The sequence below is a fragment of the Panulirus ornatus genome, chromosome 16 (assembly GCF_036320965.1).
Source record: "Panulirus ornatus isolate Po-2019 chromosome 16, ASM3632096v1, whole genome shotgun sequence".
Lineage (NCBI taxonomy): Eukaryota > Metazoa > Arthropoda > Malacostraca > Decapoda > Palinuridae > Panulirus > Panulirus ornatus.
Genome location: NC_092239.1, coordinates 21494523 through 21513219, shown reverse-complemented (window position 1 = coordinate 21513219; position 18697 = coordinate 21494523). Strand labels below are relative to the sequence as shown.

Here is an 18697-nt window from a genome sequence, read left to right as displayed (position 1 = left end):
ACCATATAGTCCTATCAACTTCCACAGAGCATCTCTGTTAACTCTATCATATGTCTTATTCAGATCCTTAAATGCTGCATACGAATCCATTTGTTTTCCTAAGTATTTCTCACATACATACTTCAAAGCAAACACCTGATCCACACATCCTCGACCACTTCTGAAACCACACTGCTATCCCCTAGTCTGATGCTCTGTACATGCCATCACCCTCTCAATCAATACCCTCCCGTATGATTTCCCAGGAATACTCAACAAACTTATACCTCTGGAATTTGAACACTCACCTTTATCCCCTTTGCCTTTGTACAATGGCACTATGCATGCACTCCGCCAATCCTCAGGCACTTCACCATGAACCATACATACATTGAATATCCTAACCAAACACTCACCCACTTTTTTGATACCACTGCAATACCATCCAAACCCGCCGCCTTACCGGCTTTCATCTTCCTCAAAGCTTTCACTACCTCTTCTCTGTTTAGCAAACTATTCTCCCTGACCCTTTCACTTCGCACACCACCTCGACCAAAATACCCTATATCTGCCACTCTATCATCAAACACATTCAACAAACCTTTAGAATACTCACATTGTCCATATGTATTATGTTTTTGTTGATAACTGGAACTGCGTTAAGATATTAAGCCTTGGTTGTGTGTGACTCGCGAGTTGTATCTGTAATATGAACTGCCTGAATGAGCGTCAGGGAAAAGTTGATCCTGACCCGTGCCCAACAATTATGCCTTTGTTTAAAGTTTGAGAACTTATACCACAGCCAGTTAAGACGCTTATAATGATACTCGTAGGTTTTTTCAAGTGTTCTGAAACACAGTAACGATACGTTTGGTATAACAAATCGTTACCACTTGGTGAGAACTTTCAGTTTATGAATGAATTTCTTACTTCCTCCATCGAACACTGGATTTTACTTATGACAGCAGCAACGTCTCAAACGTTTGTTAGTGTCTTAGAGCTGGTTGTATGTCGTTCACCTGTTAGTTGTGGGCTCAGTAGTCCCGTGTGACCCACTGATGAAAGAACCAGTGTCAGACTGTATACAATTATGGGCATCTATCATCATCCTCATAGGTCTACCTATGGAACAGAAAAGTAATGAAGATGTGAGCCGATGTAACCTACCATAGTAAGAATAATGGGTACTAAGAGCAGGAGGGTGAGGATGGCAAGCCACACTTGGTTGGCCAGCGGGTAGTAGAGGCTCTGCCAGCTGGGCGAGAGGCCAGGCTTCCTCATGCTGAAGACCAGGAAGACGAAGTTATAAGTGTACGTCATGTCAAAATGCTCGAAGTACTGTGGCAAGACGAGGCACATCACAGGTGATACGAAAGATATTCTCTTCTTCACCAACATCTCAACCTGTGAAGAGATATCATAGTGAGTTTGAACGTTAATCATAAACACTTAACGAAAACGAGCGGATAGCAGCAAAGGTTCACCTCTGCCCAGGCAGTGGTAAAGACATAGCTTGGCCCATGTAGCATAAGTGACTCACCTCGACCCAGTCATTGGCAGGAAGAACATGGAAGGTAAAGTTGAGGGCGCGTGCCAAAGATAGAAACATTTCGCCATCTGTGCCGGAGTAGCTCCTGACGGTGGTGCCGTCAGCGGCCTGCTGATCCTCCTCCACCCAGAACGGTGGGAACGGCAGCACCGACACTGGAATCGTCTCTCCCTTGAAGCTGAAGAAAATATAACGCGGCATAACAGATGGGTCACGTCCTCATGTGATAATGCTAGACATAGTAAAATTCTTCTTTTTTTTGATCAAACAGATGATAGAAGAAAAGTTCCAAGATGCTGGATTTGTTTTATGATAGCGGGAAGAGGATCACTTCAAGGTGAGTTACTAGATGGACTTAATTCAAGAAAATGAAAAAAAAGATACATCACAAAAAGAAAAAGAAATGATGCATCTCACCATCAAGTACCACGAAGTACAGGTTCCTGTACTAAAAGCTTGTATTCCACACGTTCGGGATACCTCTGTATTACTTTGGAAAATAAGAATCTTTTCTGCAGGCGCTGTATGCAGGGGATCCTTCGCTGTAAGATACATCACATAAGATGTTGGACAGAGAGCTGGGCCGAGTCCATGATGTTAGTCATAGGATGCTAAGTATAATTATCACGCTCGTTCTTGAAGGGGAGAGGAAATAAGACTAAAGAATCTCTTTACATTAGTGCAAAACTCAAATTCGTAAAATATTCTCGGTAATTGGAAGTACAGTTTAGTAAGGATGGTCGTGGGAAAGCCAAAATGAAAAGAAGTTTCATGCAAGAGAGAGAAAAAAATAGATCTGCATTGATAAATTTATATATATATATATATATATATATATATATATATATATATATATATATATATATATATATATATATATATATATATATATATATATATATATATATATATATATATATATATATATATATATATATATATATATATATATATATATATATATATATATATATATATATATATATATATATATGTATATATATATATATATATATATATATATATATATATATATATATATATATATATATATATATATATATATATATATATATATATATATATATATATATATATATATATATATATATATATATATATATATATATATATATATATATACACACACACACACATACATATATATACATATGAAAAATGTAAGAAACAATTTAGAAAACTGAAACTTCTAGCTTGAAATGATATGAAAAAATGAATGTCACATAATGGTTCGTATGTATGTGTATGTGTGTGTGTATATATATATATATATATATATATATATATATATATATATATATATATATATATATATATATATATATATATATATATATATATATATATATATATATATATATATATATATATATATATATATATCATCCCTGGGGATAGGGGTAAAAGAATACTTCCCACGCATTCCTCGCGTGTCGTAGAAGGCGACTAGAGGGGACGGGAGCGGGGGGCCAGAAATCCTCCCCTCCTTGTATTTTTTTTAACTTTCTAAAATGGGAAACAGAAGAAGGAGTCACGCGGGGAGTGCTCATCCTCCTCGAGGGCTCAGATTGGGATGCCTAAATGTGTGTGGATGTAACCAAGATGTGAAAAAAGGAGAGATAGGTAGTATGCTTTGAGGAAAGGAACCTGGATGTTTTGGCTCTGAGTGAAACGAAGCTCAAGGGTAAAGGGGAAGAGTGGTTTGAGAATGTCTTGGGAGTAAAGTCAGGGGTTAGTGAGAGGACAAGAGCAAGGGAAGGAGTAGCACTACTCCTGAAACAGGAGTTGTGGGAGTATGTGATAGAATGTAAGAAAGTAAATTCTCGATTGATATGGGTAAAACTGAAAGTTGATGGAGAGAGATGGGTGATTATTGGTGCATATGCACCTGGGCATGAGAAGAAAGATCATGAGAGGCAAGTGTTTTGGGAGCAGCTGAATGAGTGTGTTAGTGGTTTTGATGCACGAGACCGGTTATAGTGATGGGTGATTTGAATGCAAAGGTGAGTAATGTGGCAATTGAGGGAATAATTGGTATACATGGGGTGTTCAGTGTTGTAAATGGAAATGGTGAAGAGCTTGTAGATTTATGTGCTGAAAAAGGACTGATGATTGGGAGTACCTGGTTTGAAAAGCGATATACATAAGTATACTTATATAAGTAGGAGAGATGGCCAGAGAGCGTTATTGGATTACGTGTTAATTGACAGGCGAGCGAAAGAGAAACTTTTGGATGTTAATGTGCTGAGAGGTGCAACTGGAGGGATGTCTGATCATTATCTTGTGGAGGCTAAGGTGAAGATTTGTATTGGGTTTTCAGAAAAGAAGGGTGAATGTTGGAGTGAAGACGGTGGTGAGAGTAAGTGAGCTTGGGAAGGAGACTTGTGTGAGGAAGTACCAGGAGAGACTGAGTACAGAATGGAAAAAGGTGAGAACAATGGAAGTAAGGGGAGTGGGGGAGGAAAGGGATGTATTTAGGGAATCAGTGATGGATTGCGCAAAAGATGCTTGTGACATGAGAAGAGTGGGAGGTGGGTTGATTATAAAGATAGTGAGTGGTGGGATGAAGTAAGATTATTAGTGAAAGAGAAGAGAGAGGCATTTGGACGATTTTTGCAGGGAAAAAATGCAATTGAGTGGGAGATGTATAAAAGAAAGAGACAGGAGGTCAAGAGAAAGGTGCAAGAGGTGAAAAAAAGGGCAAATGAGAGTTGGGGTGAGAGAGTATCATTAAATTTTATTGAGAATAAAAAGATGTTCTGGAAGGAGGTAAATAAAGTGCGTAAGACAAGGGAGCAAATGGGAACTTCAAGGAAGGGCGCAAATGGGGAGGTGATAACAAGTAGTGATGATATGAGAAGGAGATGGAGTGAGTATTTTGAAGGTTTGTTGAATGCGTTTGATGATAGAGTGGCAGATATAGGGTGTTTTGGTCGAGGTGGTGTGCAAAGTGAGAGGGTTAGAGAAAATGATTTGGTAAACAGAGAAGAGGTAGTAAAAGCTTTGCGGAAGATGAAAGCCGGGAAGGCAGCAGGTTTGGATGGTATTGCAGTGGAATTTATTAAAAAAGGGGTGACTGTATTATTGACTGGTTGGTAAGGTTATTTAATGTATGTATGACTCATGGTGAGGTGCCTGAGGATTGGCGGAATGCGTGCATAGTGCCATTGTACAAAGGCAAAGGGGATAAGAGTGAGTGCTCAAATTACAGAGGTATAAGTTTGTTGAGTATTCCTGGTAAATTATATGGGAGGATATTGATTGAGAGGGTGAAGGCATGTACAGAGCATCAGATTGGGGAAGAGCAGTGTGGTTTCAGAAGTGGTAGAGGATGTGTGGATAAGGTGTTTGCTTTGAAGAATGTATGTGAGAAATACTTAGAAAAGCAAATGGATTTGTATGTAGCATTTATGGATCTGGAGAAGGCATATGACAGAGTTGATAGAGATGCTCTGTGGAAGGTATTAAGAATATATGGTGTGGGAGGCAAGTTGTTAGAAGCAGTGAAAAGTTTTTATCGAGGATGTAAGGCATGTGTACGTGTAGGAAGATAGGTTTGCGGCAGGGGTGTGTGATGTCTCCATGGTTGTTTAATTTGTTTATGGATGGGGTTGTTAGGGAGGTGAATGCAAGAGTTTTGGAAAGAGGGGCAAGTATGAAGTCTGTTGGGGATGAGAGAGCTTGGGAAGTGAGTCAGTTGTTGTTCGCTGATGATACAGCGCTGGTGGCTGATTCATGTGAGAAACTGCAGAAGCTGGTGACTGAGTTTGGTAAAGTGTGTGAAAGAAGAAAGTTAAGAGTAAATGTGAATAAGAGCAAGGTTATTAGGTACAGTAGGGTTGAGGGTCAAGTCAATTGGGAGGTGAGTTTGAATGGAGAAAAACTGGAGGAAGTGAAGTGTTTTAGATATCTGGGAGTGGATCTGGCAGCGGATGGAACCATGGAAGCGGAAGTGGATCATAGGATGGGGGAGGGGGCGAAAATTCTGGGAGCCTTGAAGAATGTGTGGAAGTCGAGAACATTATCTCGGAAAGCAAAAATGGGTATGTTTGAAGGAATAGTGGTTCCAACAATGTTGTATGGTTGCGAGGCGTGGGCTATGGATAGAGTTGTGCGCAGGAGGATGGATGTGCTGGAAATGAGATGTTTGAGGACAATGTGTGGTGTGAGGTGGTTTGATCGAGTAAGTAACGTAAGGGTGAGAGAGATGTGTGGAAATAAAAAGAGCGTGGTTGAGAGAGCAGAAGAGGGTGTTTTGAAATGGTTTGGGCACATGGAGAGAATGAGTGAGGAAAGATTGACCAAGAGGATATATGTGTCGGAGGTGGAGGGAACGAGGAGAAGAGGGAGACCAAATTGGAGGTGGAAAGATGGAGTGAAAAAGATTTTGTGTGATCGGGGCCTGAACATGCAGGAGGGTGAAAGGAGGGCAAGGAATAGAGTGAATTGGAGCTGTCAGTGGATTGAATCAGGGCATGTGAAGCGTCTGGGGTAAACCATGGAAAGCTGTGTAGGTATGTATATTTGCGTGTGTGGACGTGTATGTATATACATGTGTATGGGGGTGGGTTGGGCCATTTCTTTCGTCTGTTTCCTTGCGCTACCTCGCAAACGCGTAAGACAGCGACAAGGAAAAAAAAGAAAGAAAAAAAAAAAAAAATATTATATATATATTAAATAATATATATATATATATATATAATATATATATATATATATATATATATTATATATATATATATATATATAATATATATATATATATTATTATATATATATATAATATATATATATATATATATACATTATATATATATATTATATATATACATCCATATATTATATATTATATTATAAATATATATATATATATATATATATATATATATATTTATTTATTTATTTACTTATTTCATTTTTATTTTGCTTTGTCGCTGTCTCCCGCGTTAGCGAGGTAGCGCAAGGAAACAGACGAAAGAATGGCCCAACCCACCCACATCCACATGTATATACATACACGTCCAAACACGCAAATATACATGCCTATACATCTCAGTGTACACATATATATACACACACAGACATATACATATATACATACGCACACAATTCACACTGTCTGCCTTTATTCATTCCCATCGCCATCACGCCACACATGGAATAACATCCCCCTCCCCTCTCATGTGTGCGAGGTAGCGCTAGGAAAAGACAACAAAGGCCCCATTCGTTCACACTCAGTCTCTAGCTGTCATGCAATAATGCCCGAAACCACAGCTCCCTTTCCAAATCCAGGCTCCGCAAAACTTTCCATGGTTTACCCCAGACGCTTTCACATGCCCTGATTCAATCCATTGACAGCACGTCGACACAGGTATACCACATCGATCCAATTCACTCCATTCCTTGCCCGCCTTTCACCCTCCTGCATGTTCAGGCCCCGATGACTCAAAATCTTTTTCACTCCATCTATCCACCTCTAATTTGGTCTCCCACTTCTCCTCGTTCCCTCCACCTCCGACACATATAACCTCTTTGTCAATCTTTCCCCACTCATTCTCTCCATGTGCCCAAACCATTTCAAAACACCCTCTTCTGCTCTCTCAACCACGCTCTTTTTATTTCCACATCCCTTACATTACTTACTCGATCAAACCACCTCACACTACACATTGTCCTCAAACATCTCATTTCCAGCACATCCACCTTCCTGCGCACAACTTATCCATAGCCCACGACTCGCAACCATACAACATTGTTGGAACCACTGTTCCTTCAAACATACCCATTTTTGCTTTAGGAGATAATGTTCTCGACTTCACACATTCATCAAGGCTCCCAGGATTTTTGCCCCCTCCCCCACCCTATGATTCACTTCCGCTTCCATGGTTCCATCCGCTGCCAAATCCACTCCCATATATCTAAAACACTTTACTTTCTCCAGTTTTTCTCCATTCAAACTTATCTCCCAATTGACTTAACCCTCAACCCTACTGTACCTAATAACCTTGCTCTTATTCACATTTACTCTTAACTTTCTTCTTTCACACACTTTACCAAACTCAGTCACCAGCTTCTGCAGTTTCTCACATGAATCAGCCAACAGCGCTATATCATCAGCGAACAACAACTGACTCACTTCCAAAGCTCTCTCATCCCCAACAGACTTCATACTTGCCGCTCTTTCCAAAACTCTTGCATTCACCTACCTAACAACTCCATCCATAAACAAATCAAACAACCATGGAGACATCACGCACTCCTGCCGCAAACCTACATTCACTGAGAACCAATCACTTTCCTCTCTTCCTACACGTACACATGCCTTACATCCTCGATAAAAACTTTTCACTGCATCTAACAACTTGTCTCTCACACCATATATTCTTAATACCTTCCACAGAGCATCTCTATCAACTCTATCATATGCCTTCTCCAGATCCATAAATGCTACATAAAAATCCATTTGCTTTTCTAAGTATTTCTCACATACATTCTTCAAAGGAAACACCTGATCCACACATCGTCTACCACTTCTGAAACCACACCGCTCTTCCCCAATCTGATGCTCTGTACATGCCTTCACCCTCTTAATCAATACCCTCCCATATAATTTACCAGGAATACTCAACAAACTTATACCTCTGTAATTTGAGCACTCACTCTTATCCCCTTTGCCTTTGTACAATGGCACTATGCGCGCATTCCGCCAATCCTCAGGCACCTCACCATGAGTCATACATACATTGACTAACCTTACCAACCAGTCAACAATACAGTCATCCCCTTTTTTAATAAATTCCACTGCAATACCATCCAAACCTGCTGCCTTGCCGGCTTCCGCCAATATCAATATATATATATATATATATATATATATATATATATATATATATATATATATATATATATATATATATATATATATATATATATATATTTACCTATCTCTCCTTTTTTTTCTCATCTTGGTTACATCCACACACATTTAGACACCCCAATCTGAGCCTTCGAGGAGGATGAGCACTCCTCGCGTGCCTCCTTCTTCTGTTTCCCCTTTTAGAAAGTTCAAATACAAGGAAGGGAGGGTTTCTGAAAGGAACCTGGATGTTTTGGCTTAGAGTGAAACGAAGCTAAAGGGTAAAGGGGAAGAGTGGTTTGGGAATGTCTTGGGAGCAGCTAAATGAGTGTGTTAGTGGTTTTGATGCACAAGGCCGGTTATAGTGATGGGTGATTTGAATGCAAAGGTGAGTAATGTGGCAGTTGAGGGAATAATTGGTACACATGGAGTGTTCAGTGTTGTAAATGGAAATGGTGAAGAGCTTGTAGATTTTTGTGCTGAAAAAGGACTGGTGATTAGGAATAACTAGTTTAAAAAGCGAGATATACATATGTATGTAAGTAGGAGAGATGGCCAGAGAGCGTTATTGGATTACGTGTTAATTGATAGACTTACGTGTTAATTGAGAGACTTTTGGATGTTAATGTGCTGAGAGGTGCAACTGGAGGGATGTCTGATCATTATCTTGTGGAAGCGAAGGTGAAGATTTGTGGATGTTTTCAGAAAAGAAGAGAATGTTGGGGTGAAGAGAGTGGTGAGAGTAAGTGAGCTTGGGAAGGAGACTTGTATGAGGAAGTACTAGGAGAGACTGAGTACAGAATGGAAAAAGGTGATAACAAAGGAGGTAAGGGGAGTGGGGGAGGAATGGGATGTATTTAGGGAAGCAGTGATGGCTTGCGCAAAAGATGCTTGTGGCATGAGAAGCGTGGGAGGTGGGTTGATTAGAAAAGGTAGTGAGTGGTGGGATGAAGAAGTAAGATTATTAGTGAAACAGAAGAGAGAGGCATTTGAACGATTTGTGCAGGGAAAAAATGCAAATGAGTGGGAGAGGTATAAAAGAAAGAGGAAGGAGGTCAAGAGAAAGGTGCAAGAGGTGAAAAAGAGGGCAAATGAGAGTTGGGGTGAGAGAGTATCATTAAATTTCAGGGAGAATAAAAAGATGTTTTGGAAGGAGGTAAATAAAGTGCGTAAGACAAGGGAGCAAATGGGAACTTTAAGGAAGGGCGCTAATGGGGAGGTGATAACAAGTAGTGGTGATGTGAGAAGGAGATGGAGTGAGTATTTTGAAGGTTTGTTGAATGTGTTTGATGATAGAGTGGCAGATGTGCAGTGTCTTGGTCGAGGTGGTGTGCAAAATGAGAGGGTTAGGGAAAATGATTTGGTAAATAGAGAAGAGGTAGTAAAAGCTTTACGGAAGATGAAAGCCGGCAAAGCAGCAGGTTTGGATGGTATTGCAGTGGAATTTATTAAAAAAGGGGGTGACTGTATTGTTGACTGGTTGGTAAGGTTATTTAATGTATGTATGATTCATTGTGAGGTGCCTGAGGATTGGCGGAATGCTTGCATAGTGCCATTGTACAAAGGCAAAGGGGATAAGAGTGAGTGCTCAAATTACAGAGGTATAAGTTTGTTGAGTATTCCTGGTAAATTATATGGGAGGGTATTGATTGAGAGGGTGAAGGCATGTACAGCGCATCAGATTGGGGAAGAGCAGTGTGGTTTCAGAAGTGGTAAAGGATGTGTGGATCAGGTGTTTGCTTTGAAGAATGTATGCGAGAAATACTTAGAAAAGCAAATGGATTTGTATGTAGCATTTATGGATCTGGAGAAGGCATATGAGTAACTATAGAGCAATAGAGTAACTCTGTGGAAGGTTTTAACAATATATGGTGTGGGAGGCAAGTTGTTAGAAGCAGTGAAAAGTTTTTATCGAGGATGTAAGGCCTGTGTACGTGTAGGAAGATAGGAAAGTGATTGGTTCTCAGTGAATGGAGTTTTGCGGCAGGGGTGTGTGATGTCTCCATGGTTGTTTAATTTGTTTATGGATGGGGTTGTTAGGGAGGTAAATGCAAGAGTTTTGGAAAGAGGGGCAAGTATGCAGTCTGTTGTGGATGAGAGAGCTTGGGAAGTGAGTCAGTTGTTGTTCGCTGATGATATAGCGCTGGTTGCTGATTCATGTGAGAAACTGCAGAAGCTGGTGACTGAGTTTGGTAAAGTGTGTGAAAGAAGAAAGTTAAGAGTAAATGTGAGTAAGAGCAAGGTTATTAGGTACAGCAGGGTTGAGATTCAAGTCAGTTGGGAGGTAAGTTTGAATAGAGAAAAGCTGGAGGAAGTGAAGTGTTTTAGATATCTGGGAGTGGATCTGGCAGCGGATGGAACCATATAAGCGGAAGTGGATCATAGGGTGGGGGAGGGGGCGAAAATCCTGGGAGCCTTGAAGAATGTGTGGAATTCGAGAACATTATCTCGGAAAGCAAAAATGGGTATGTTTGAAGGAATAGTGGTTCCAACAATGTTGTATTGTTGCGAGGCGTGGGCTATGGATAGAGTTGTGCTTAGGAGGGTGGATGTGCTGGAAATGAGATGTTTGAGGACAAAATATGGTGTGAGGTGGTTTGATCGAGTAAGTAATGTAAGGGTAAGAGAGATGTGTGGAAACAAAAAGAGCGTGGTTGAGAGAGCAGAAGAGGGTGTTTTGAAATGGTTTGGGCACATGGAGAGAATGAGTGATGAAAGACTGACCAATCGGGGCCTGAACATGCAGGAGGGTGAAAGGCGGGCAAGGAATAGAGTGAATTGGATCGATATGGTATACCGGGGTTGACGTGCTGTCAGTGGATTGAATCAGTGCATGTGAAGCGTTTGGGTAAACCATGGAAAGCTGTGTAGGTATGTATATTTGCGTTTGTGAACGTGTATGTATATACATGTGTATGGGGGTGGGTTGGGCCATTTCTTTCGTCTGTTTCCTTGCGCTACCTCGCAAACGCGGGAGACAGCGACAAAGCAAAAAAAAAAAAAGAAATATATATATATATATATATATATATATATATATATATATATATATATATATATGCAATAATTCCACAGGAAAATGAAAGACGTGCACTTTCGTGTAATGATCACATCATGAGTGGAGGTACAAGAACGAGATATCGAATGTGGCTAAAACGCGATTGGTAAACAATCCTCACCGGATGATGGTGTTCGGGTTGGTGAACGCCACCATCCAGTGACGCTTCTATGTCAATGGAGTTTTAGCTGCTGCCATTCATTTGGAAGGTTTCAAATGAATGCCTTGTAAAGAGTCGGGAATACTCACTCTTTGAACTTCTCAGGGAACATCTGTTGTCTGGTGAACATAAGGTAACCACGTCCAGACATCCAGGAGGCCACTCGCACCACTTGAGATCCATCTGGGCTGTACGGCAGGTAGGTGTAAACACTGACCCTGGACATTGTATTGAGTATCACTTTATATTACTTTACAGTGTGGGAGTACACCCAATTCATGTGTGAATAACAGAGTTTATACAGTACGAATGTAAGGCAAGGGATAATAAATCCTAAGCCTGTATATGACACAGGTTAGTTTGTACAATATTGTGAAACAGATGAGTATAAACTCGGACAATGTACAAGATATAAACACACACACACACACACACACACAAACACAGACACACACACACACACACACACACACACACACACACACACACACACACACACACACACACACACACATATGATTATAATATATATATATATATATATATATATATATATATATATATATATATATATATATATATATATATATATATATATATATATATATCTATTTATCTTATTTATTTTGCTTTGTCGCTGTCTCCCGCGTTAGCGAGGTAGCGCAAGGAAACAGACGAAAGAAATGGCTCAACCCACCCACATACACATGTATATACATACACGTCCACACACGCAAATATACATAACTATACATCTCATGTACACATATGTATACACACACAGACATATATATATATATATATATGCACATGTACATAATTCATATTGTCTGCCTTTATCTATTCCTATCGCCACCTCGCCACACATGGAATAACAACCCCCTCACCCCTCATGTGTGCGAGGTAGCTCTAGGAAAAGACAACAAAGGCCCCATTCGTTCATACTCAGTCTCTAGCTGTCATGTAATAATGCACCGAAACCACAGTTCCCTTTCCACATCCAGGCCCCACACAACTTTCCATGGTTTACCCCAGACGCTTCACATGCCCTGGTTCAATCCATTGACAGCACGTCGACACCGGTATACCACATCGTTCCAATTCACTCTATTCCTTGCACGCCTTTCACCCTCCTGCATGTTCAGGCACCGATCACTCAAAATCTTTTTCACTCCATCTTTCCACCTCCAATTTGGTCTCCCACTTCTCCTCGTTCCCTCCACCACTGACACATACATCCTCCTGGTCAATCTTTCCTCACTCATTCTCTCCATGTGCCCAAACCATTTCAAAACACCCTCTTCTGCTCTCTCAACCATACTCTTTTTATTTCCACACATCTCTCTTACCCTTACATTACTTGGTCGATCAAACCACTTCACGCCACATATTAAACTCAAACACCTCATTTCCAGCGCATCCACCCTCCTGCGCACAACTCTATCCATAGCCCACGCCTCGCAACCATATATCATTGTTGGAACCACTATTCCTACAAACATACCCGTTTTTGTTTTCCGAGATAGTGTTCTCGATTTCCAAAAATTCTTCAAGGCGCCCACAATTTTCGCCCCCTCCCCCACCCTATGGTTCACTTCCGATTCCATGGTTCCATCCGCTGCCAGATCCACTCCCAGATATCTAAAACACTTTACTTCCTCCAGTTTTTCTACATTCAAACTTACCTCCCAATTGACTTGACCCTCAACCCTGCTGTACCTAATAACCTTGCACTTATTCACATTTACACTTAACTTTCTTCTTTCACACACTTTACCAAACTCAGTCACCAGCTATTACAGTTTCTCACATGAATCAGCCACTAGCGCTGTATCATCAGCGATCAACAACTGACTCACTTCCCAAGCTCTCTTATCCACAACAGACTGCATACTTGCCCCTCTTTCCAAAAATCTTGCATTCGCCTCCCTAACAACCTCATCCATAAACAAATTAAACAACCATGGAGATATCACGCACCCCTGCCGCAAACCTACATTCACTGAGAACCAATCACTTCCCTCTCTTCTTACACGTACACATGCCTTACATCCTCGATAAAAACTTTTCACTGCTTCTAACAACTTGCCTCCCACACCATATATTCTTAATACCTTCCACAGAGCATCTCTATCAACTCTATCATATGACTTTTCCAGATCCATAAATGCTACATACAAATCCATTTGCTTTTTTTAGTATTTCTTACATACATTCTTCAAAGCAAACACCTGATCCACACATCCTCTACCACTTCTGAAACCACACTGCTCTTCCCCAATCTGATGCTCTGTACATGCCTTCACCCTCTCAATCAAAACCCTTCCATAAATTTACCAGGAATACTCAACAACTTATACCTCTGTAATTTGAGCACTCACTCTTATCCCCTTTGCCTTTGTACAATGGCACTATGCAAGCATTCTGCCAATCCTCAGGCACCTCACCAGGAAACATACATACATAAAATAACCTTACCAACCAGTCAACGATACAGTCACCCCCTTTTTTAATAAATTCCACTGCAATACCATCCAAACCTGCTGCCTTGCCGGCTTTCATCTTCCTCAAAGCTTTTACTACCTCTTCTCTGTTTACCAAATTATTTTCCCTAACCCTCTCACTTTGCCCACCACCTCGACCAAAAAACCCTATATCTGCTACTCTATCATCAAACACATTCAACAAAACCTTCAAAATACTCACTCTATCTCCTTCTCACATCACCACTACTTATGATCACCTCCCCATTAGCCCCCTTCACTGAAGTTCCCATTTGCTCCCTTGTCTTACGCACTTTTTTTACCTCCTTCCAAAACATCTTTTTATTCTCCCTAAAATTTAATGATACTCTCTCACCTCAACTCTCATTTGCCCTCTTTTTCACCTCTTGCACCTTTCTCTTGACCTCCTGCCTCCTTCTTTTATACATCTCCCACTCATTTGCATTTTATCACTGCAAGAATCGTCCCACTGCCTCTCTCTTCTCTTTCACTAATAATCTTACTTCTTCATCCCATCACTCACTACCCTTTCTAATCAACCCACCTAACTTAAGGGATTTATCAATGATAAATTTCTTCAGTTAGCAAAGAAATCATTTTATAGAGTTGAGCCCAAACCTCCCATTAACACCAAGATTCTTTTAGTTCTCCCTTTTGATAATTATTTCACTCTGCTTCCCAGGTTGCTTAAATCCTTTAATATATATGTTGGCTTTAGCAACAATAATACTATAAAGAATATCTTAATCAGGAATTCACCAGAAAATTCTCTTGGTTGCATCTATAAAGTTCCTTATGGAAACTGTGATAGATTTATGTTGGTCAGACTGGTAAGGATCTTTCTGTTAGACTTAAGCAAAATAAATATAGTATAAGAACGGGACAGGAATCAAATGCCTTGTTTACTCATGTTAAAAACTATGATCATTGTATTGACTGGAGTAACGCCATCTCAGTTGTTAACTCTAACTCTATTACCAAGAGAAATATCATTGAATCTTCTATTATTAAATACACAAAAAATTATAATCTTAATATTAGTGATGGTCTGTACAAATTAGATAACTTTATTGTTGATAAGATTTATAAAATGATAAGTTTATGAACGGTCGTTGTATGTTTTGGACAATCACATGTTTACCAAATGGCGTCCTAGATTCGTCTCTTCGATGTATATCAACTGACTGTTATATTCCTCTCTTGTGTCTCCCCTGATGATGTGATTATTACACGAAAGTGCACTTGGGAACTTTTCGTGTTTCATTTTCCCCGTGGACTCATAGGAATATATATATATATATATATATATATATATATATATATATATATATATATATATATATATATATATATATATATATATATATATACTTTATTTATTTATTAATCATACTTTGTCGCTGTCTTTCGCGTTAGCGACGTAATGCAAGAAAACAGACGAAAGAATGGCCCAACCCACCCACATGCACATCACTTTCCTCTCCTCCTACACGTACACATACATGCCTTACATCCTCGATAAAAACTTTTCACTGCTTCTAACAACTTGCCTTCCACACCATATAATCTGAATACCTTCCACAGAGCATCTCTATCCACTCTTTCATATGCCTTCTCCAGATCTATAAATGCTACATACAAATCCATTTGCTTTTCTCAGTATTTAGGACATACGTTCTTCAAAGCAAACACCTGATCCACACGTCCTCTACCACTTCTGAAACCACAATGCATTCCGCCAATCCTCAGATACCTCACCGTGAGTCATTCATCTATTTCAATATTATTTTGCTTTGTCGCTGTCTCCCGCGTTAGTGAGGTAGCACAAGGAAACAGACGAAAGAATGGCCCAACCCACCCACATACCCATGTATATATATATACACGTCCACACCTGCAAATATACATACCTATACATCTCAATGTATACATATATATACCAACACAGACATATGCATATGTACCCATGTACATAATTCATACTGTCTGCTTTATTCATTCCCATCGCCACCCCGCCACACATGGAATAACAACACCCTCCCCCCCTCATGTGTGCGAGGTAGCGCTAGGAAAAGACAACAAAGGCCCCATTCGTTCACACTCAGTCTCTAGCTGTCATATAATAATGCACCGAAACCACAGCTCCCTTTCCACATCTAGGCTCCACAGTACTTTCCATGGTTTACCCCAGACGCTTCACATGCCCTGGTTCAGTCCATTGACAGCATGTCGATCCCCGGCATACCACATAGTTCCAATTCACTCAGTTCCTTGCACGCCTTTCACCCTCCTGCATGTGGAGGCCCCGATGACTCAAAATCTTTTTAACTCAATCTTTCCACCTCTGATTTGGTCTCTCACTTCTCCTCGGTCCCTCCACCTCCGACACATATATCCTCTTGGTCAATCTGTCCTCACTCATTCTCTCCATGTGACCAAACCATTTCAAAACACCCTCTTCTGCTCTCTCAACCATACTCTTTTTATTACCACATATCTCTCTTACTGTATTATTACTTAATCGATCAAACCACCTCACACCACATATTGTCCTCAAGCATCTCATTTCCAGCACATCCACCCTCCGGCGCACAACTCTATCCATAGTACACGCCTCGCAACCATACAACATTGTTGGAACCACCATTCCTTCAAACATACCCATTTCTGCTTTCCGAGATAATGTTCTCGACTTCCACACATTCTTCAAGGCTCCCAGAATTTTCGACCCCTCCCCCGCCCTATGATTCACTTTCGCTTCCATGGTTCCATCCGCTGCCAGATCCACTCCCAGATATCTAAAACACTTTACTTCCCCCAGTTTTTCTCCATTAAATTTACCTCCTAATTGACTTGACCCTCAACCCTACTGTACCTAATAACCTTACTCTTATTCACATTTACTCTCAACTTTCTTCTTTCACACACTTTACCAAACTCAGTCACCAGCTTCTGCAGTTTCTCTCATGAATCAGCCAACAGCGTTGTATCATCACCGAACAACAACTGACTCACTTCTCTAGCTCTATCATCCACAACAGACTGCATACTCGCCCCTCTTTCCAAAACTCTTTCATTCACCTCCCTAACAACCCCATCCATAAACAAATTAAACAACCATGGAGACATCACATACCCCTGCCGTAACCCTACATTCACTGAGAATCAATCACGTTCCTCTCTTCCTACACGAACACATGCCTTACATCTTCGATAAAAACTTTTCACTGCTTCTAACAACTTACCTCCCACACCATATATCCTTAATACCTTCCACGGAGCATCTCTATCAACTCTATCACATGTCTTTTCCAGATCCATAAATGCTACATACAAATCCATTTGCTTTTCTAAGTATTTCTCACATACATTCTTCAAAGCAAACACCTGATCCACATATCCTCTACCACTTTTGAAACCACACTGCTCTTCCCTAATCTGATGCTCTGTACATGCCTTTACCCTCTCAATCAATACCCTCCCATATGATTTACCAGGAATACTCAACAAACTTATACTTCTGTAATTTGAGCACTCACTCTTATCCCCTTTGCCTTTGTACAATGGCACTATGCAAGCATTCCGCCAATCCTCAGGAACCTCACCATGAATCATACATACATTGAATAACCTTACCAACCAGTCAACAATACAGTCACCCCTTTTTTTGATATATTCCACTGCAAAACCATCCAAACCCGTTGCCTAGGAGGCTTTCATCTTCCGCAGATCTTTCATTACCTCTTCTCTGGTTACCAAATCATTTTCCCTAACCCTCTCACTTTGCTCACCACCTCGACCAAAACACTCTATATCTGCCACTCTATCATCAAACACATTTAACAAACCTTCAAAATACTCACTCCATATCCTTCTCACATCACCACTACTTGTTATCACCTCCCCATTAGCCCCCTTCACTGATGTTCCCATTTGTTCCCTTGTCTTACTCACTTTACATAACTTCTTCTAAAACATCTTTTTATTCTCCCTAAATTTCAATGATACTCTCTCACCCTAACTCTCATTTGCCCTCTTTATCACCTCTTGCACCTTTCTCTTGACCTCCTGCCTCTTTCTTTTATATATCTCCCACTCATTTGCATTATTTCCCTGCAAAAATCGTCCAAATGCCTCTCTCTTCTCTTTCACTAATAATCTTACTTCTTCATCCCACCACTCACTACCCTTTCTAATCTGCTCACCTCCCACGGTTCTCATGCCACAAGCATCTTTTGCGCAAGCCATCCCATTCCTCCCCCACTCCCCTTACCTCCTTTATTCTCACCTTTTTCCATTCTGTACTCAGTCTCTCCTAGTACTTCCTCACACAAGTCTTCTTCCCAAGCACACTTACTCTCACCACTCTCTTCACCCCAACATTCTCTCTTCTTTTCTGAAAACCCATACAAATCTTCACCTTCGCCTCCACAAGATAATGATTAGACATCCCTCCAGTTGCACCTCTCAACACATTAACATCCAAAAGTCTTTGTTTCGCCCGCCTATCAAATAACACGTAATCCAATAATTCTCTCTGGCCATCTCTCCTACTTACATACGTATACTG

General features: G+C 40.3%; 1 protein-coding gene across 1 annotated transcript in view; it reads right to left on the bottom strand.

The window, feature by feature from the left end:
• The window catches only part of LOC139754190 (ionotropic receptor 93a-like), a 298583-nt gene that overhangs the window by 27404 nt on the left and 252482 nt on the right, over positions 1–18697 (bottom strand). The window contains exons 5-7 of the mRNA XM_071671401.1: positions 11713–11841; positions 1520–1706; positions 1147–1383 (exon numbers count right to left, since the gene is read on the bottom strand). Coding sequence (XP_071527502.1) covers positions 1147–1383; positions 1520–1706; positions 11713–11841 — 553 coding nt within the window. The remainder of the gene's footprint in view (positions 1–1146; positions 1384–1519; positions 1707–11712; positions 11842–18697) is intronic.